This window comes from Monodon monoceros, unplaced genomic scaffold, assembly GCF_005190385.1.
Source record: "Monodon monoceros isolate NGI ecotype Baffin Bay Population unplaced genomic scaffold, NGI_Narwhal_1 Super_Scaffold_2, whole genome shotgun sequence".
In the NCBI taxonomy this organism is placed as follows: domain Eukaryota; kingdom Metazoa; phylum Chordata; class Mammalia; order Artiodactyla; family Monodontidae; genus Monodon; species Monodon monoceros.
In genome coordinates, this window is record NW_021703776.1 from 61,434,823 (window position 1) to 61,457,156 (window position 22,334).

Consider the following 22,334-nt stretch of genomic DNA (forward strand, 5'->3'; position numbering starts at 1 on the left):
AATAAGTTCTACAGATTTGCTGTGCCACATGTGTCTATAATTAATAATACTGTATTGTGTACTTTAAAAAATTTAGAGGATAGATCTCATGTTAAGTGTCTTTATTACACACACATTAAAAAAAAAGGGGCTGTACTGGGCTTCCCTGGTGGCGCAGTGGTTGAGAGTCTGCCTGCCAATGCAGGGGACACGGGTTCGTGCCCCGGTCTGGGAGGATCCCACATGCCACGGAGCAGCTGGGACCGTGAGCCATGGCCGCTGAGCCTCTGCTCCGCAGCAGGAGAGGCCACAACGGTGAGAGGCCCACGAACCGCAAAAAAAAAAAAAAAAAAAGTGTACCAAATTACATTCCCATTAACAATGTACAAGGGCTCCCTTACCTCCACATCCTCAACATTTCTTATTTGTGGTCTTTTTGAAGATAGCCATTCTGATAGTTGTGAGGTGATATCTCATTGTGGGTTTTTTTTGCGGTACACAGGCCTCTCACCGTTGTGGCCTCTCCCGTTGCGGAGCAAAGGCTCCGGACGCACAGGCTCAGCGGCCATGGCTCACGGGACCAGCCGCTCTGCGGCATCCTCCTGGATCGGTGCACGAACCCGTGGCCCCTGTATCGGCAGGCAGACTCTCAACCACTGCGCCACCAGGGAAGCCCTCATTGTGTTTTTGATTGCATTTCTCCGATGATTAATGATTTGAGCATCTTTTCATGTGCCTGTTGGCCATCTGTATGCCTTCTTTGGAAAAATGTCTATTCAGGTCTTCTGACAATTTTTTAATCGGGTTGTTTTTCTTTATAAATTTATTTATTTATTTTTGGCTGCATTGGGTCTTCGTTGCTGTGCACAGGCTTCTCATTGCGGTGGCTTCTCTTGTTGTGGAGCACAGGCTCTAGGAGCGCGGGCTTCAGTAGTTGCAGCACACACGGGCTCAGTAGTTGTGGCTCGCGGGCTCTAGAGCACAGGCTCCATAGTTTTGGTGCACAGGCTTAGTTGCTCTGCGGCGTGTGGGATCTTCCCAGACCAGGGATCGAATCCATGTCCCCTGCACCGGCAGGCAGATTGTTAACCACAGAACCACCAGGGAAGTCCTGGGTTTTTTTTTTTTGGCGGGGGGGGAGTGGGGTTGTTTGTTTTATTGATGTTGAGTTGTATGAGCTGTTTATATATTTTGGATATTAACCCCTTATTGGTCATAGCACTTGCAAATATTTTCTCCCATTCAGTAGGTTGTCTTTTCATTTTGTCAATGGTTTCCTTTGCTGTGCAAATGCTTTTAAGTTTAATTAGGTCCCATTTGTTTATTTTGGATTTTGTTTCTTTTGCCTTAGGAGACAGATCCAAAAAAACATTGCTATGATTTATGTCAAAAGTGTTCCACTTACGTTTTCTTCTAGGAGTTTTATGGTTTCCAGTCTTACATTTAGATCTTTACTGCATTGTGAGCTTATTTTTGTATATGGTGGTAGAAAATGTTCTAATTTCAGTTTTTTTACATGTAGCTGCCCAGTTTTCCCAGCATCACTTATTGAAGAGACTGTCTTTTCTTCATTGTATATTCTTGCCTCCTTTATCATAGACTGACCATAGATGCGTGGGTTTATTTCTGGGCTCTCTATTCTGTTCCATTGATTTATGTATCTGTTTTTGTGCCAGTACCATACTGTTTTGATTACTGTAGCTCTGCAGTGTAGTCTGAAGTCAGGGAGCATGATACTTCTAGCTCTCTTCTTCTTCCTCAAGACTGTTTTGGCTATGTGTGGTCTTTTGCATTTCCAAACAAATTTTAAAATTATTTGTTCTATTTCTGTAAAAAATTCCATTGATATTTTGATAGGGACTGCATTGAATCTGTAGATTGCCTTGGGTAGTATGGTCATTTTAACAATATTAATTCTTCCAATCCATGAACATGGTATGTATTTCTATCTGTTTGTGTTGTCTTCAACTTCTTTCATCAGTGTCTTCTACTTTTCCAAGTACAGGTCTTTTACCTCCTTAGGTAGGTTTATTCCTAGGTATTTTATTCTTTTTGATGCAATTGTAAATGGGATTGTTTCCTTAATTTCTCTTTCAGATAGTTCCTTGTTAGTGTATAGAAAACCAACAGATTTCTGTATTTTTGTATCCTTCAACTTTACTGAATTCGTTGATGATTTTTGGTGGCACCTTTAGGATTTTCTATGTGTAGTATCATGTCATCTGCAAACGATGAAGTTTTACTTCTTCCTTTCCAATTTGGATTCCTTTTCTTTCCTTTTTTTTTCTTGTCTGACTGCTGTGGCTAGGAATTCCAATACTATGCTGAATAAAAGTGGTGAGAGTGGGCATCTTTGTCTTGTTCCTGATCTTAGAGGAAATACTTTTAGCTTTTCACCATTTAGTATGATGTTAGCTGTGGGCTTATAATATATGGCCTTTATTATGTTGCAGTATGTTCCTTCTATACACAATTTCTGGAGACTTTTTTTTTTATCATAAATGGATGTTGAATTTTGTCAAAAGCTTTTGAGATGATCATATGTTTTTTTATTCTTCATTTGTTAATGTGGTGTATCACATTGATTGATTTGTGGATATTGAAAAAATCCTTGCATCCCTGTGTAAATCTCACTTGATCCTTTTAGATTCATTAAAAGATATATGATCTTTTTAATGTATTGTTGGATTTGGTTTGCTAATATTTTGTTGAGAATTTCAACAATGTTTCATCTATGTTCATCATGATATTGGCCTGTAATTTTGTTTTTTGTATGACATCTTTGTCTAGTTTTGTTATCAGAGTGATGCTGGCCTCACATATTGAGTTTGGAAGCATTCCTTCCTCTGCAATTTTTTGGGAATAGTTTGAGAATGATAGGCATTAAATCTTCTCTAAATATTTGGTAGAATTCATCTATGAAGCCACCTAGTCCTGGATGTTTTTGGGGGGAGTTTTTTTTTTTTTTTTATTCCTGATTCAATATCATTACTGGTAATTAATCTGTTCATATTTTCTATTTCTTCCTGGTTCAGTCTTGGGGGATTGTACATTTCTAGGATTTTGTCCGTTTCTTCCAGATTGTCCATTTTATTGGCATAGAGTTGTTTGTACTAATCTCTTATGATCCTTTGTATTTCTGTGGTTTGGTCGTAACTTCTCCTTTTTTTAAAAAAAATTATTTATTTACTTTTGGCTGTGTTGGGTCTTCATTTCTGTGCGAGGGCTTTCTCTAGTTGTGGCAAGCGGGGTCCACTCTTCATCGCGGTGCACGGGCCTCTATCGCGGCCTCTCGTTGCGGAGCACAGGCTCCAGACACGCAGGCTCAGTAGTTGTGGCTCATGGGCCTAGTTGCTCCGCGGCATGTGGGATATTCCCAGACCAGGGCTCGAACCCGTGTCCCCTGCATTAGCAGGCAGATTCTCAACAACTGTGCCGCCAGGGAAGCCTGTAACTTCTCCTTTTTCATTTCTGATTTTATTGATTTGGGCGCTCTCACTTTTTTTTGTGATGAGTCTGGCTAAAGATTTATCAATTTCATTTATCTTTTCAAAGCACCAGCTCTTAGTTTCATTGATCTTTTCTACTTTTTTTTGGTCTCTATTTCGTTTATTTCTGCTTTGATCTTTATGATTTCTTTCCTTCTACTAACTTTGGGTTTTTTTGTTCTTTTTCTAGTTTCTTTAGGTGTAGGCAAGGATGTGGAGAAAAGGGTACCTCTGTATACTGTTGGTGGAAATGTAAATAGATGTAGCCGCTGTGGAAAACAGTATGGAGGTTCCTTAAGAAAATAAAACTAGAACTACCATATGATCCGGCAGTTCCACTACTGGGTATATATCTGAAGAAAACAAAAACACTAATTCCAAAAGATACAGGCACCCCAACATTCATAGCAGCATTATTTACAATAGCCAAGATATGGAAGCAATCTAGGTGTCCATCAACATTGACATTTGCAACAACATGTGAGGATTTGGAGGGTACTAATGCTTAGTGAAATAAGACAGACACAGAAAGACAAATACTGTATGATATCACTTATATGAGGAATCTAAAAAATAAAAAAAGCTAGTAACTATAACAACAACAACAGAAGGTGGTAGAGTGTGTGTAGCTACAGCATTTAATATATTTCCAAATGTGTACGTGTCGACTGCTTTGTATTTTAAGCCCTCATGACCAAGATCCTGAATTTAAAAAGTTTCTACACGTACATACACAAAGAATTGTACCTGGCACATAGCAGGTGTTCAATAAATATTTGTTGACTGAATGAAGAAAGCATATTGGTACATTTTAGCATATGCCAGGAATTGGGTCTGGATGGATGGATGAAAGGTAGGGATCATAATTCCCCTTCATCTTTCTTTTGAATACAAATTACCATTGTAGTCTTTTATGGGTTAGAGAATTAGTTTCTTGTATCTGAAAGAAACCAATAGTAACTCAAGAGTACACTAAAAAATAACCTGATGGAATATGGATGCAGATTTAAGTAGGATCAAAAGGCATGTGGGCTTAAATTTTCATCTCATTTACTTTTTTTTTTAAAACTTCAGTTCACTTCTGCCTTGCCTTATTTACTTTAACTAATGGCTCTCAATTTATTATTATTTTTATATGTACCCTTGCTACTGTCATGGAATACATTTGAACTGGCAGCTTGGTTGCCACAAGATTCTGAAACCTTGTTTGGAAACTTGTTCCACTTTGAAGCTATACTAAAAAGCCTAGGTGATTTGAAGAAGGTCCAGGAAAACTATGAGAATATCTACATTGATTCTGGGTCTTCAGAGCATTCAGACTGACTAGGTGGTATTTCAGGCTGGGAAGCTGGGGAACATTCTGATCTGGGCTGCAAGAGAATGATGTATCTTTGGTTGTCCAATAGTATGGCATATTATAGTATTCCTATGCTTCTGGAGTACATAAATGAGAATATATGTCATTTATTAAATACTGTAACTTCCCTCTCAAATGAAACAAAAGCAATAAAAGTACAATAAAAGGGTTTATTGCATTTAAGTCTGGCTGCCAGATTTGAAGTGTAATCATAGGCTGATTTGTAAGGTTATATAATGCAATTAGCAATAATGAGTGATGCAAATTTTTTTTCTATAAGCTCTTCCACATATATTAAATTCATTATAAATTTATTTATCTGCTGTGTATTTTTTTCTTCAGTTCCAGAAGTAACTTTTGTTTTTAATCTGGCTAATTTCTTTCTTCTTAGCAAGATACCTTGGTTGGAGGCATCTTTCTTTTTCCTTCCTTCCTTCCCTCCCTCTCTCCTTCCTGTATTCTTTTCTTTCCAGTGTTTTTTTCTTTTTTTAATTTTCATTTTGAAATAATTTTAGATTCCCATAGAAGTAGCAAAAATAGTACAGAGAATTCCCATGTACCTTTCACACAGCCCCCAAAGGTACCATCTTACAACTCTATCTTATAACCATAGTACGATTACAAAACAAAGAAGTTGACATTGGTACAATATAGAAAGTCCATTATATATCTTTCTTGAATTTCATCAGTTTTCACAAGAACTATTTTTGTGGTAGGTATATAGTTCTAAGAAATTTTGTCAGGTGAAATCAGTTTAAGGATACAGAACAGGATCCTTTACCCCAAAGAAGTTCCCATGTTATGACCTTTTTTTTTTTCTTTGCGGTATGCGGGCCTCTCACTGTTGTGGCCTCTCCCATTGCGGAGAACAGGCTCTGGACGCGCAGGCTCAGCGTCCATGGCTCATGGGCCCAGCCGCTCCGCGGCATGTGGGGTCTTCCCAGACTGGGGCACGAACCCGTGTCCCCTGCATTGGCAGGCAGACTCTCAACCACTGCGCCACCAGGGAAGCCCTATGACCTTTTTTTTTTTCTGGCTGAGCAGCTGTGGCTTGTGGGATCGTAGTTCCCCAACCAGGGATCAAACCCTGCCTGGCAGTGAAAAGGTCGAGTCTTAACCACTGGACTGCCAGGGAATTCCCTTGTATGACCACTTTATAGTCACAGTCTCACCTCAAACTTAACCACTGGAAACCACTGATCTATGCATAATATCCTTGAGATTCATCTAAGTTGTTTTGTGCATCAATACTTCATTTTTTCATATTGCTGAATTGTTTTCCATGATATGGATATAACAGTCTGTTTAACCATTTTACACATTACACATTGAAGAATATTTGTGTTTTTCCTTGAATGTTGCTTTTTGAAAACCACGAAAAGGAAACAGCATCAATGACTAACATTTCTTGGGTACTTAATAAACAGTGTCAATTTCAAGACTTACTGAACTCAACCTCCAGCTCCCTGCCGCCCCCACCCCCCCAGAGGTTGAGGGGTGGGACTAAAAGTTCCCACTCTTATCACAAGTTTCGTCTTCCTGGTGACCAGCCTCCTTCCTCCAGTTAATTAGGGGCCCCACCCTACTCACCTTATTAGCATAAATTCTGCAGTGGTGGAAAGGGGCTTATTATGAATAACAAAAGACATCATTTGCACATGTCCTAACAACAGCACAAGTCTTCTGTTGAGATATACATGTCTAGTCGAGAGACTGGAGATGAGAGATTTGGGTGTGAGCAGTATGCTGGTTGTATTGTAAGCCCTGAGAATGGGTGAAAATGCAGAGACAGTGGAATAAGATGGAGAAAAATTTAAGACCATACCTGGAGAATATGAACATTAAAGAGAGAAATTTGGGAAGAGAGCCAGTAAAAGACTTTAAGAAGGGTCAGTAGAGAGGCAATCAATTAGGCTGGTACCTGGGAGGTGAGGTTTAGTGATATGAACTGAAAAGTTTCCATGCCATCTAGCAGCAAGTGGTTCATTAGTGTCCTTGGTGAGGGTGAATGAGTGGGCATAATGGTAACAAAATCTGGATTTGCAGTGAGTAGAGGAACAGGAGGTGGAGAAGGCTGAGTGTTTATGGTCCTTTACAGAGAAATTTAGCTGTGAAGGGAAGAAGGTAGGATGATGATTGGGGACAATAAGAGTAAAGGGAAGTGGAAGAAGAATGTTTCTTTCATTACCTGAATCCTTATAACAGACACTGTTAGCTGCCCAATTAATATCTATTCTCCACTCTTAGTCACGGCATCCCAGTTTCTTCCAAGTGGCAATATGCCCAGCTCAAAGACAAGAGCTCCCACACATCCTTTCAACTGGGGGTAACCAAAGAGATATAACCTGAAGCTGCATGTGTTTTCTATTATAACTCTTTAAGAACACGACTGATGACTGACGAGCAGCTGGTGTGTGTCCTTTGTGCCTCCCTCCCCCCTCCAATTTCCCTTGTTTTCCTCCTGCTTTATGCCCGGAACAAGCATTTGGATAAAGAGGCAAGTTGAAGAAAGAAGCCAGTTCTAAGGATGCTGGGTAAAGAGTGAACTAGATGGACTCCTTTGTGAGACCAAGAAGACACCAGGCCAGCCCTCAGGCAGTCTACCTCCAGAGATTTTTTATGACAAAGAAAACCTTTACTCTGTCTCACCAACTGCAATTTCTGGCCAAACACGATCGCGACCTGGTAACACAGTCATTCCAAACTTTCAATGCTCCTTAGAAGTACTATTCCTGCCCGCTTTACCACTGTCCTATGTCTTTCCTTTATCTCATGTACAAAGAGTACTCTGTACTTGCCAGCTTCCCCCTTCTAACTGCCCATCCATCACCCCACAGACTTCCAGCGCCTTCCTGTCCCACCACTTCCCCCGACCACTAGCGTCCTAATTGCCGAAGCCCCTGCCCCCGCGAGATGCTGCGCTCAGCAGCATTAAGCACGCTTGTTCACCTCTCCTTTGTGAGTCTTCCTCCTCTCAGGTCTGTCCTCCGTCCACGTTGGCCTCCTTCCTCTCTGCTCCTCCTCGGTAGCTTCCTCTTCCTTAAGTGTCAGCGGCTTTAGGCCCAAGGAAGGAGGAGACCAGGAGCTCAGAGGAGCGGCCTGACCCGACCTCACTCAACACACTCAGAGGAGGGGACAGTCGTGGAGAGCGAAGGGAACGGGAACGGCTCTGTCCTCTAGAAGAGTCTAGGCCAGGGCGCCCCCCCACACACACACACAAGGGTGGGCAGAAGGGAGGACTGGGGTTCACCCAGGAGCAGCATGCACAGAGCCGCTCCCCTCCACCAAGTCTCAGCCCCGGCTTCCACCAGCGCCTTCGATCCGACCCACCTGGCCTACGAGCTCTGGCAGGGCGCATGCGCGGGAGGGAATGCGCCAGGGGCGGTGCCTGCGGAAGAGGCAGCACGTCGCCTTCCAGCCGCCCAGATAAAGGCTGGAGCCGCGGCCACCGGCAGCGTAGGTTCAACTCGTTACAGAAGTGGGGTCGGTGCGGGTCGTGTGTGCCACCGTAGAGGCTGCCAGTCGCAGACGTCGAGCTGGAGCAGGTTGGTGTCCCGAACGCGAGCGCGGGTCCTGCGGGGCTTGGGGGTGCAGGGTGTGGAGGTCGCGGGAACAGACTGGCCTGTGGAGAGGGGGTTGGTAGGAGACGCAGAGCTGGGGGTCTGGACTCCCGGCCTGAGGAGGGGTTCGGCCCGGGTGGAGGCTGGGGGGCAGGCTGGAGAGGCTGCGGACAAGGGCGGTGAAGCCGAGGCCAAGGCCGCGTCTTCCAGTGCAGCCGCGGGGCGCGGCCCCTGGCCTTTGGCGCCCAGCGCTAGGTACCCCGCGCCTCCAAGGCCTCATCTCCCCACGGTGCTCCTGCCTGGGGAGCCAGACTTGCTCAGCACGACGCGGGTCCGGGCCTCTGGGTGCTGCTCCCCTGGTCGAAACGCACCAAGGGCAGCCCCCGCGTGTCCCCATCCCAGGCAAGCGGGAAGAGAAGGTAAGGGACCTCCACCCAGGCTCCCAGTTCTGATGGGGGACGAGGACGACTTTCTTCCTTTACAGCACTTTACAGGGTAGAGTGCGGCTGTCCTTCCCTAACTACAAACACCTGCTTTTCAGCCTGGGAAATGAACTCTTCAGGAAACAACGACAATTTTGAGGGCAGTAACTCCAGACCTTTCTTTTATGTGCACCCCGTGGCCCAGCAGCTTCACCTGGGTCCCTGGTACCAGAATGCTATCTATAATCCATTCTCCATTCCTGGGGCAGGTAAGGAATCTGAATCCCCAAAGAGGTTCAGTGGGACTAGGGACCCTCCCTGTGAGCCAAAGCCTGAAGCTTACTAACACCTGTGTCCATTACCTCCCTTTCCTCACCCTGTGCTCACACCAGAGAGACTGTAGCAGCGCATGGGGCAGTGTTTGTTGTTCAGGTTAATAGGAAACATTCGAATTCTAGCTATATGCCAGTTACTCTGCTGAAGGCTAGAAATAGGTTCTCTCATTGACCTCAGCAGCCCATGAGCTAGGTACTGTTGCTGTCCTTGTTCCCCAGATGAGGGAACTGAGGCTCGCAGTCAGTGACTGGCCCAGGGTCACAGAGTAATCCGACCAAAGTCCCCTCACGTGTGAGGCCAGAGGTGCCTTAGTGCTCCTAGTCCCTGTAATTTTTCGACATGGCCTAAAAGATTCTAAAAGCTATTATGGTGATGTCAGAAAAGTATGTTGGAGGAAGATGACAAGCAAGTCTTGAAAATATCTGGAAGGTAGACATCTTGGACCTAATGGATAGAAGTCCGTTCAGATTGTCAGTTTCTAATTGTGTGAGTTTTGGCAAATTGTCTCTTAAGGAATTGGTCCTTTTTATCTATGTAATAAATATTGTGGGAATATGGTTCATAATATTCATTTCTTTTTAATGTCCATGGGATCTGTAGTAATGGGCCCTCCTTCATTTCTGGTATTAGGAATTTGTGTCTTCTGTTTTGCTTCCTACATTCATTCAGTTGTGGTCTAAGCAGACATGTTATGATTAGTATACTTTTAAATTTGTGTTTTTTGTGGCCCACAATGTGGTCTATCTTGGTGAATGTTCTATGTGAGTGTGAGAAAAATATTCCGTTGGATGAGGGGATCTGTAGAGGTCAGTTATGTCCAGTTGGTTGATGGTGCTGTGGCGTTCAGTGGTCCTTACTGATTTTTTTACCTGGCTGCATCTATCCATTTCTGCTATAGGTGTGTTAAAGTTTCCAACAATGGATTCATCTATTTTTCTTGCAGTTCTGTGACTTTTACTTCACATAGTTTCATCCACTGTTAATGAAATACACATTAGGGATTGTTATGTCTCAATGAAGAACTGACTTTTTCTTGTAATGCCCCATTTTATATCCCTGGTCACTTTCCTTGCTCTGAAATCTGTCTGAAATAAATACAGCTTCTCTCACTTTCTTTTGATTAGTGTTATTAGCATGGTACACCTTTCTCCTTCCATTTCCATGTAATCCCTGTTTTTATATTTAAAGTGAGTTTTTTTTTATAGACAGTTTTTGCTTTTTCTTATGCCTTATAATGTCTTTTTGATTGTCAGCCATTTTGTACTGGATAAAAGGAACTGATCTGAATAGGCCTTTAGTAATGGGATGTTACCTTGTGGAGGTGGGGAAGGGATCATAGTCCTGTTTGTGAAAGGACTATGATTAGGTCTCAGTCTTTTAGTGTGATTGTGCCTTTGGACAGCAAAATACGCATGCTTCACCTTCCCCCTTCCATTGGGTTGGGAAGGGTGGCTAGAGTGGGCTGGATAAAAGTATTTCATTCCCCTGCATCAGTCAGGCTCTGGTTAAATAGTTTCTTTTGAAGATGAACCTTGTTAAGAACAGTGCTTTTGGTGTATGTTACAGTGATTCCTTTTCCTTTCTCCCTGCAGGACGGACAGGGGATTTTTCTCCTAGATTTACTGTGAGAAACTGGTTGAACTACTGCATGTAGAACTTTAAAAAGTCTGTGGGGCGGTCCCCTTATGAATGGGTTCCTCTGCGGATTTGAACTCAGACTTCTCCATCCAACCTGATCTTGCAGTCTGTCAATAACAGCTCAGATTTCCGTGCCCCACTGAGTTTCCATGGAGGTTTTTTTTTTTTAATATTTATTTATTTGGTTGCACTGGGTCTTAGTTGCAGCAGGAGGGCTCCTTAGTTGTGGCATATGAACACTCAGTTGTGGCATGCATGTGGGATCTAGTTCCGTGACCAGGGACGGAACCTGGGCCCCCCTGCATCGGGAGTGCGGAGTCTTAACTACTTCTCCACCAGGGAAGTCCCTCCCATGGAGTTTTGATTTTTTGAGTTTGTGCTCCTGTAAGCTGTGAATGCATTCACATGTCTCTCTGTGTTGTGGTAGCAGTTTTCCCTGTAACTACATTGCTGTGAATGATCTGAGAATTCTTGGTTCTTGTTCAGCTTTTTACTTTGGCAGGACTGAGTGACTTCCAAGCTTCTAGAATATCCAGAATTATGAAGCCTACCATCTTTTAAATATTAATTGGACATGCAGTACACTGTGCTGTGGAATTAAAATAGCTGAATTAGTTCTTTTTTTGGGTAAATGTATCTCTTTTCTTTGCCTCCATTTCGTCTTTTGTATAATAAGTGGAATTAGAGGTTTCTTTTTGCCGTTGGCCAACATCTCCCCATTTCCCCACCCTCTAGCAACTACCATGCCGACCACCGTTCTACTGTTTCTGTGATGCCGTCTTTTCTAGATTTTACATAAAAGTAATCATACAGCATCTGCCTTTCTCTGTCCAACTGATTTCTCTTGGCAAAATGCCTCAAGGTCCAGCAGTTGTTGAAAATGGCAGGATTCCATTTTTAAAAATGTTTTGGGGGGAGGGGATATGGGGATATATGTATACATATGGCTGATTCACTTTGTTGTACAGCAGAAACTATCACAACATTGTAAAGCAATTATACTCCATTAAAGATTAAAAAAAAAATGATTAGGGGAAGGGAGGGTGTTCCAGAAAACGAAAGAGAAGTTTTCAAAGTTGGCTTAGTGGAGGAATGTGCCTATGGCTAGAGCCTTGGTGGACCACCTACATTTTAATGGATGTAATGAGATGATACAGTGAGAAACTAGATAATGAGGTGCTTTATGCCATCCTAAGGTCATTGTCCCTTATTATCCTGACAGGCCATGATAAGCCATTCAAATACTGTAACTGAAGTGAGGATCACAGATTGTTCAGAAAGATTGTTCTGGAAGCAAAATGGATTACAGACCTGTGAGATGTGTGGGAGATGGGTTAAGAAAGTTAGTAGTTATTCATGTAAGGACTTGGGAGGACTTTAAGACCTTGGCTTTGATAACAGAAGACTAAGTGGTAGTCCTGTGGTGGATCTGAACAGTTGTGGCTGTACAGGTGAGGTGTGTACTGGCTGAATGTTGTGACCAGCTGCAGGAGACAAAATGGCTATCCCTTTCTCTTTCTAGGTTTCACAAGTGGAAGTCTGTATTTTTCATATCCTGTGGTGCTCAATGAGTATCCTGGTTTCCTCGTCCCTCAATCCCCGTTGCCCACTTCTCTTAACCGACGACCCATAGTCCCTGTGTTTTATAACACGGCACAATACCGACAATATGGTGGCTATTGGGAAAAAATGAAAACAAAGGACACACAAACAGACACTGAACCTCAACAGGCTGAAAACTTGAATGAAAAACGAGACGTGCACTCAGAAGGCGACAGCCCTGATGTAGGAAGGGTGACCAGTATCCCTACAATTACATCAAAAGAAACTATGCCATTGTATGATGTAGCTTATGCCATGCCAGGCAACGAGGCGCAGCACAATGGGATTTCACAGAGTTCCTGTGAAAGTAGAGGTGTGCTCTATAACCCTCGTGAGGGTAGAGACCACATGAACTTGAGTGAAGAAAAGAAGGGATATGCAGCTGTTTCCCAAAACCCACCACCTCCACCTGGCAGGGATGAGATCCAGAATAGCCTGAACTCAAAACTGTACCCATCTCCTGGAGATGTCAACAAGCTGCATCAGGAAGGGCCACCCTGTGCCCGCATGGAAGCAGTAAAAGACCCGAGCCTACATCCAGCATCTCAGGAGCTCCTTACTGCAGGGGAAAGTAGGCCAGAGAACAGTCGTGGGAGCCATGGCTCCCCTGAGAATGTGCGTGGAGAGGAAGAGGTAGAGAGCAATAGCTACCCTGAGGGGGGTGTTCCATCCGCTACCTGGTTGGCCCAGTTCAACAAAGTAGGTCAGGCCACCCAATGTGATATGAGTTGGTGGTATGAGGTACAGTCTGAAAATTCCCCTGAGTCTTCACCAGGAAGTGGGAGAAAGGGAGCAGAGCAGCTGTCAGTGGGGAGCAGGAACCAGGATGAAGTTGGTGAGGTAGAGAACAACGGCTGCGAGGGGCACGTTCCCTCCCCTACCTGGTCGGCCCAGTTTACCAAAGTAGAAGAGGGCATCCAGTGCGACATGAATTGGTATGAAGCACAGGTAGAGAAATCCCCCCAGCAAATGCCCTCCAGAGATGAAGGGACCTCACCAGACTGCAAAACCAAGGGGTCATGGAGAAAGCCAGTCACAAGTAGGAAATTAAGTGCAGACAAAGATGAAGTGATGGTGAATGATGACATTGGGGAGGTGCATAAAGAGAACTTGAAAAGGTGTGCGAAGACTAAAAAGACTGTGCAAGGCAGGAAGCTGAAAGACCTGAGCAGCGTCTCAAATGTTAAGACAGCCTATCTGCTGCAGAAAAGCGCTGCCTTGACCATCGTGCTTCCTGAGGATTCAGAAGACTCTGAGTTGGAAGCTGAAGATGTAATGCACGAGGCAGAATGCCTCCTTGAAGAAGTGAGTCCACAGGGCCCTCTGACATCTTCCAAAGGAAGGTCTTATCTGAAGGCTGGAAGGATAATCAGGATGCCACCTGAGTGCTCTGTCCCTCCCCAACTTATGGTCTGGCCCACCAGAAATAAGTACAGGTTATTACAAGCTGGTGGTGAATATGAGTACGTCGTCCCTGTGGTTTACCAGCTGAAACGACAGGATGGCTATGAAAACAGTGGTGTCACCCTCCGAAGAAAACACACTATGCCCAAGCCAGAGGGACTGGAGTCCAGGAGAGCCTCTCACAAACCACTGGAATGTAAGTGACTAGGGGGTTCATATTACTATTTGGTTGTCTGTTGTGGTTTCCTACCAGGTGAATCAATAGCACTTCTTCATTTTGAAAGTATGTTGTCACTTAAACCGTACTGCTCACATTCATAGGATTTGCGAAGGGAATCCCAAGTTAGAATTCCTGCATTCTAGGAAACTGCAGTGTAATTTGAAACAAAGTTCTCTAGTAGAAGATGACATAAAGCTGGGTGATAGTGGTAAGGAGAGTTGGGCTGAGATAGGACATCAGTCTAGCTGGATTGCTGAGAATGGGCAGTCCATGTGGAGGCAGAGAATTTCGACACAGTTTTAGGTGCTGTGGCTTGGAGACAAAAGAGGAAGTTTGGAGTGGGAATGGAGACAGTAGCATGAGCTCAGGCAGGATTTCTCTCGAGACTATCCTGCCAGAGGGAAGACTTGTGAGGAATTGGGAAATAGGCCAAGGAGAATGGGGTAAAGTAGTAGTGTTTCTCTTCACTTGTAGATTTTTATCCTGTAGGCAATAAGGGGCTAATCCAGATTGAGTAGAGAAATGAGACAAAAATGTGCTTTGTCTTCAACCGGTAGTATTTTATAGTAGGAATTAGAGTGGAGAGTGCCTATATGGATGAAAGCCATAAAGTTAGTTTTACTCAATAAAAAGTATTGTAATTCAACAAAACCAAGTGGTGAGGATCCTAACTCACATGGGAGTAAATAGACAAACATGTAAGAGGGCTAGCACAATCTTAAAAAAAAAAAACAAAAAAAAACTGGAATTTGAACTTGAGTACATCAAAAAAATGGTAACATCCATGGAAAAGAGTTAACTTGGGAAGAGAAGTTGTTTTGCTTTGCTGTGTGGGTTATGGTGGGAGGGGCATAAATTGGTGAGATTGAGGGACTGGACTAGCAGCCTCCCCACACCTGGTTGAAGCTTGAGTTTGGACCATCCTATGACTGGCGGGGGCACAGCTGACAGGAGTGGGGAGGGAGGGCGGGCCCAAAGGAGAGCTTTGGGAGATGATTACCTCTGGGGTGCAAAGAATGAAGCAAGACAGGTAAGTGAAGAATGGGATGCATAAGAGCCCCAGAGAAGTTTAAATAAGTTCCAGTCTTAGTCCTAAAACCATTAGACTCAAGAAATATTTAAGCCTACCACTTCTACTTAAAAGTCAGGGTATTGTTAGATTTTAAACTCTTGGCTGTTGTCACTTTGATTCATGCTCAGTGATTTGGTGGGGATTTTGTAAAAAACACGTTGCCTTTACAATATAAGCAGGGTTTTTTTGGCTTTGATAAATTAGTCCTTGCTTACAAAAGGGCAAGAAATGATCTGGGCCACTGTGCTTAGGGACCCCTCGTGCATAAGAAATGGCAGCATTTTGTAAACTTCAGAATGCACGTGAGCATTCCAGATGTGAGCCCTCGTTTATAACGTCTAACACTGTAAAATCAATAGTTAAATTAAAACACCAGCCGTAATACCGTTGGTCTTCTCAGTCTTATTTGCCTCTGTATTCCCATGTCATGTCATTGCCCATCAGAGCGTGTATGAATCTTTTTCTATCTTGGTTATAAATTTACTCCCCACCCCTCCCCCTTTAATACTGTAGCTTAGTAGTTTTCAGCACTTTCTCCTTTGACCACGTCTGAAAGAACGTCTCACTGAGTCTTCCTGTGAAGAAGTTAATGGGAACTTCAGTTTGCTGCAGATTACACAGTCAAGATTTTAATTTTCATGCTGAAGGCTCTCTTCTCTAGATTGTCTATTATTTTTGCCAAATGTATTTTTTACTGCCAGGAACAATAGAATGGCATAGAATTGTATTGTGAAAAATAGGTCATTTTCTTGAACGATGTGTTTTTGAATTGTTTTTTCCCTTTGGTTTTGAAGCCACTTGGATTGTTTAATGTATGAATCCCTTCCCTCAGGTAACTATGAGAGAGCTAAAACCAAGGTACCTTACAAAGTACCAGAGATTTGAGGCAGATGCTATAAAGTTTAGGAAATACCCAGCAGCTCTAGAGGTTGGTATCTATCCTATGTCCAGTTTGTCTTATGATTTGCTTTTTGGATTTTGTTTGGGGTTTCCTACTTGGTGCCTGTTCTGCCCTCCAAAGGTAACACTGCTTATGGTAGATGACAAATGGCAGTGTTCTAACTGGGTAACAGACATACCTTGTAAGACCCTAGCTTACAAGAAGACTGGAACCAAAGTTTTTCAATTCTGTGGAAGTTGTTATTATTTAATTTATAATTTATTTTTATAGAATTTTAAAGGTTACTTTCCATTTACAGTTATTACAAAATATTGGCTATATTCCATGTTGTACAATACATCCTTGAGCCCTGTGGAATTATTTTTATCCTAGTTTTCACATTTAATTCCTAATGCTGTTAATGGTAATATATTGTGGATTATATGGGATTTTGTAAGTTTCCTGGTGGCTTCACTCTTAGTGTACTAGTTTAGAGCTGGGTAATGGAATCTTAGCATCTCCCTTTAGGAGCCAGTAGCTTGACAGGCTTCCCTTCACACTGAGTGTTGGCATTGGGTAACCCTGCCTCACCTCAACCCCTAGTCCTGGAGCAGTGGATTGATGGCCCTTTTATTTTTATTTTTTAAATAAATTTATTTATTATTTATTCTTGTCTGCACTGGGACTTAGTTGCCGTGCGTGGGCTTTCTGTAGTTGGCGGTGCATGGGCTTCTCATTGCGGTGGCTTCTCTTGTTGCGGAGCATGGGTTCTAGGCGCACGGCCTTCAGTAGTTGTGGCACGTGGGCTCTGTAGTTGTGGCTTGCGGGCTCTAGAGCACAGGCTCAGTAGTTGTGGCGCACAGGCTTAGTTGCTCCGCAGCATGTGGGATCTTCCCAGACCAGGGCTGGAACCCGTGTCCCCTGCATTGGCAGGTGGATTCTTAACCACTGCACCACCAGGGAAGTCCCTAATGGCCTTTTAAATGTCACTTCTGCCCTGCAGTGGTCATAAAGGGAAGAATGATAACTAAGCTCAGGCGAAATGTCAAGACCTTTGGCTTTATCCTAAAAATGGAAACTAAAGATATTGGTAATGATTCTCTATATCACATCTGTTACACAACTGTATTATTACATTGTTATTTCATAGGAAACAAATTGCTGAGTTCCAGCTTCAAGGAAGAGCTAAATATTGCATCATCATGATGGATTAGAACATGTGATCTCTTTCTTGATTTGAACTACTAAAGTTATACCAACAAACAAGAAAATGTGACATTGTAAAGTCTTTGGAATTAAAAGTTGTAAAACAGCAAGTAAGTTGAATTGCAAAAGTGTGTGATTCTGAAGCATTTTCTTCCCCTCTCAAAGTGGCCACAACACTCACGACACCAGTAGAATTGGATCATTCATGAATAGTTCTGTCTTGTCATCTCCAGGGACTTTGGGATAAGGAGAAAAGGATGGTGGAGTTGAGGACAGAATAAAAAGATTTAAGCATTCCCCATAAAGAGGAACTATCCTGGGGATAGAGAGGATGCTGACTCATTGTTTATTAACGCAGGCCAAGCACATAGCCGGTCCCTGATAGATATGTGGAAGGGTAGGTTGTCACATGTTCTTTACTAGCATCTAGTGTCTACTCCTAGAAACAAAGGAAGCTTTAGGCAAGTAAGACTTCTTTATACGCAGACCCTAGGACCTGGATGGTCAATGTGTGGAACAAATCTCCCAATAAATGGTGCAGGTTAGGTCTGACTAGGTACCCAAAAGGTTTGTGTGGTTGAAGACAGGTTTTTTGAAAGAAGGTGGCATGGCAGAATTCATGGTTTTCCAGGTGTGGGAGACAACGGGAGTGCCAGCAGGAATGTCTGGTCATTATGGTGATACATGGATGGGACCGGCCAATGTTCCCTCTGAGCTAAGCTGTATGAGCATATCCTTGCTGTGCTTATAACTCCCTATACTAACCCAGTATTTCTAGCTGGTGTAATGAGATTGTAAAAAGTGATAGCAATGAGCAGAGACAAGCAAAAGATAGTGTTTGCAAAGCTGGTCTTATTAGAATGTCTATGACTGCCTGACTAACTCCTACTTCAGACCTGCTTTAAGTAACATCTGGAAAGTGGTTCTGGCCTGTATCCCCACCCATGGCTGGATAAGGTGACCCTCATGTGTCATCAGTGTACTGTTACCACTTTCATAACGTGACAAATGAAATGCAGTAGCTGTCAGTCTCCTGACCATACTGTACATTTGTGGCTGATACTGATTTGCTGTATAATCAATAATATCCTCATTAAGTAGTTGTACAGAGACTGCCATTTAGTGTATAGTATTTAATGGATAGCTTAGTTTTAACTTAAGATTAACCCATTTTGCACTGTGGTCCCTGTCTCCACTAGCATTCTAAGCCCATCAGAAGACAACTGAACTACAGAGGTAGTTCAAGATAGGAATCCTGGAGATAGGAATGCAACGGTTGGGGTAATGAAGGATTGGGTAGGAAGGGTACGGTAAGCTTCCTTTGCAGATCCTGACACCAGCAGTGTTTCTTACGATTTAACTCAATTCTGACACTCTCTGCCTGGAAATAGCATCAGATTCTACGTGGTAAGAGCTCAATCGTATAAGGGCTGTGCCACCGCACCCCCCAGCTTCAGAGTCTACTCAAAAGCCAGGTTTCACCTGTGCTTTTGACACACTGGCTATAGATCGGAGGTCTCGGAAGCCCCTTTTTGGGTTCGATTAATTTGCTGTATTACTGATTTATTATAAAAGGCTGTAACTCAGGAACGGCCTGATGGAAGAGATGCATAGAGCAAAGTAGGTGGAAAGGGGCACAGAGCTTCTACACCCTCTGCTTGCGGAGCACTCTCCCAGCACCTCCATGTGTTCACCAACCCAGAAGCTCTCTGAACCCCCCCCTTGGGTTTTTATGGAGGCTCCATCACATGGGCATGATTGATTAAATCATCGGCCATTGGTGACTGTTTCAACCTCCAGTCCCTCTCCTCTTTCCCCAGTCAGAGGGTGGGACTGAAATTTCCAACTCTATTCAGTTAAGTTTTCCTGGCAACCATCCCCTCCCCCCATCTTTAGGTACTTTTCAGAAGTCACCTTATGAACATAAACCTACTTGTGGTGGAAAGGAGTTTGTTATGAATAACAAGACACGAATTTCACCTTTCAGGCTCTGTCATGAACTGAGGACAAGAGACCAAATATAACAAAAGATGCTCCTATTGCTCTTGCCACGCATGACATTCCAAGGGTTTTGGGAGCTGTGGGCCAGAAACTGGAGAAAGACCAAGTATATCTGAGAAACATATTTTGGTCATATGAGTGATCAAATATATATTATAAATCACAGTATTGAAGAATGAGAAATAGGAAATAACTGAATTGTGATAGAGGAATGGTTAAATGAGTCATAACACCTTCAAACCAAGGAATTCTGTGGCCATTTAAAGCTTGTGGTATAGGGGCTTCCCTGGTGGTGCAGTGGTTGAGAGTCTGCCTGCTAATGCAGGGGACACGGGTTCGAGCCCTGGTCTGGGAGGATCCCGCATGCCGCAGAGCAACTGGGCCCGTGGGCCACAACTGCTGAGCCTGCGCGTCCAGAGCCTGTGCTCTGCAACAGGAGAAGCCGCGACGGTGAAAGGCCCACGCACCGCGATGAAGAGTGGCCCCCGCTTGCCACAACTAAAGAAAGCCCTCGCACGGAAACGGGGACCCAACACAGCAAAAAAAAAAAAAAAAAAAAACTCCTACCCCCAACATCTAAAAAAAAAAAATCTTGTGGTATATATGGTATATACAGACAGCTCATGCAGCTCAATATCAAAAAACAGCCCAATCAAAAAATGGGTTGAAGATCTAAATAGACATTCCTCCAAAGAAGACACACAGATAGCCAAAAAGCACATGAAAAGATGCTCAACGTTACTAATTATTGCAGAAATGAAAAAACTACAATGAGGTATCACCTCACACCAGTCAGAATAGACATTTCTCCAAAGAAGATATACAGACTGCCAACAAACACATGAAAGAATGCTCAACATCATTAATCATTAGAGAAATGCAAATCAAAACTACAATGAGAAATCATCTCACACCAGTCAGAAAGGCCATCATCAAAAAATCTAGAAACAGTAAATGCTGGAGAGGGTGCGGAGAAAAGGGAACACTCTTGCACTGCTGATGGGAATGTGAATTGGTTCAGCCACTATGGAGAACAGTGTGGAGGTCCCTTAAAAAACTACAAGTAGAACTACCATATGACCCAGCAATCCCACTACTGGGCATATACCTGAGAAAACCAAAATTCAAAGAGAGTCATGTACCAAAATGTTCATTGCTGCTCTATTTACAATAGCCCGGAGGTGGAAACAACCTAAGTGTCCATCATCGGATGAATGGATAAAGAAGATGTGGCACATATATACAATGGAATATTACTCAGCCATAAAAAGAAACGAAATTGAGCTATTTGTAATGAGGTGGATAGACCTAGAGTCTGTCATACAGAGTGAAGTAAATAAGTCAGAAAGAAAAAGACAAGTACCATATGCTAACACATATATATGGAATTTAAGAAAAAATGTCATGAAGAACCTAGGGGTAAGACAGGAATAAAGACACAGACCTACTGGAGAACGGACTTGAGGATATGGGGAGGGGGAAGGGTGAGCTGTGACAGGGCGAGAGAGAGTCATGGACATATACACACTAACAAACGTAAGGTAGATAGCTAGTGGGAAGCAGCCGCATGGCACAGGGATATCGGCTCGGTGCTTTGTGACAGCCTGGAGGGGTGGGATAGGGAGGGAGGGAGGGAGGGAGATGCAAGAGGGAAGAGATATGGGAACATATGTATATGTATAACTGATTCACTTTGTTATAAAGCAGAAACTAACACACCACTGTAAAGCAATTATACCCCAATAAAGATGTTAAAAAAAAAAAGTCTACAAACAAATACTGGAGGGGGTGTGGAGAAAAGGAAACCCTCCTACACTGTTGGTGGGAATGTAAATTGGTACAGCCACTATGGAGAACAGTATGGAGGTTCCTTAAAAAACTAAAAATAAGACTACCATATGATCCAGCAATCCCACTCCTGGGCATATATCTGGAGTAAACTGTAATTACAAAAGATACATGCACCCCAATGTTTCATTGCAGCACTATTTACAGTAACCAAGACATGGAAGCAACCTAAATATCCATCCACAGATGAATGGATAAAGAAATGTGGTACATATATACAATGGACTATTACTCAGCCATTAAAAAGAATGAAATAATGCCATTTGTAGTAACATGGAAGAACCTAGAGATTATCATACTAAGTTAGAGAAAGACAAATATCATATGATATCACTTATATGTGGAATCTAAAAAAAAATACAAATGAACTTATTTACAAAGCAGAAACAGACTTAAAAAAAACCTTATGGTTACCAAAGGGGAAAGGTGGGGGGGAGGGGTAAATTAGGTGTTTGGGATTAACATATACATACGATTACATATAAAATAGATAATCAACAAGGACCTACTGTATAGCACGGGGGACTCTACTTAATATTCTGTAACAACCTAAATGGGGAAAGAACCTGAAAAAGAATAGGTATATGTATAATTGAATCATTTTGCTGTACACCTGAAACTAACATAACATTGTCAATCAACTATACTCCAATATAAAATAAAAATTAAAAAAAAATAAAGCTTGTGGTAAGCAGTTTGCCAAGGTATAGTAAGTGAAACCAAGTCATAGAACAATATTCATAGTGTTCTTCAGTTTTTTCAACTAATAAAATAACCCTGTGCCTATGTGTTTGGTAATGCATTTTTTAAAAGATCTGGAAGGCTATATCAAACCATTATAAGTAGACTCTCACTTTTTATAATGGCCCTGAATGGGGAACTTTTTATGAGCATGTATTAATTCTATAATTTTAAAATAATTTTTAAATGCTGAGGGCAACATAGCAGTCAAAAAGAGTCTGAAGATGGGAAATGTGATAATGAAAGGAGGAAGATGCCCGAGAAAGCAGGAAGAGATGTTGATGATAGCATAAGAAGTAGCAGGAGTAGCTAGTATTCATTTAGCAACTGAAATGTGCCAAAATGTGTCCTAAATGCTTTACAATACCAAGTCACTTGATTCTATGGGGTAAATGTTATCAGTCAAGGAAATGAAGGCATAGAGAGGTCACGCACCTTGCCCAATCTGAGAGTTCACGAATGGTGCAGCTGGGATTCAAAACCAGGCGGTCTGAATTCAGAGGCAGTGCTTTTAATCACTGACCTCTACTGCTGGCTGCCAGGTGGGGTCCAGAGCACAGGTGGAGGAAGAGAGAAACCT

General features: G+C 42.8%; 1 protein-coding gene across 1 annotated transcript; it reads left to right on the forward strand.

Annotated features, from left to right (window-relative positions):
• The first annotated feature begins 8,933 nt into the window (after positions 1 to 8,933).
• On the forward strand, positions 8,934 to 17,267 carry LOC114901355. Its single transcript, XM_029233058.1, has 3 exons — positions 8,934 to 9,075; positions 12,303 to 13,982; positions 17,109 to 17,267. Coding segments are annotated over exons 1-3 (1,824 nt in total). The 3' UTR covers positions 17,111 to 17,267.
• Positions 17,268 to 22,334: the final 5,067 nt, after the last annotated feature.

Coding starts and splice junctions, on each gene's coding strand:
- LOC114901355 (XM_029233058.1), top strand. CDS start 8,934: ATGAACTCTTCAGGAAACAACGACAATTTTGAGGGCAGTAACTCCAGA. Junction 9,076..12,302: donor ATTCTCCATTCCTGGGGCAG/GTAAGGAATCTG, acceptor TTCTCTTTCTAG/GTTTCACAAGTGGAAGTCTG.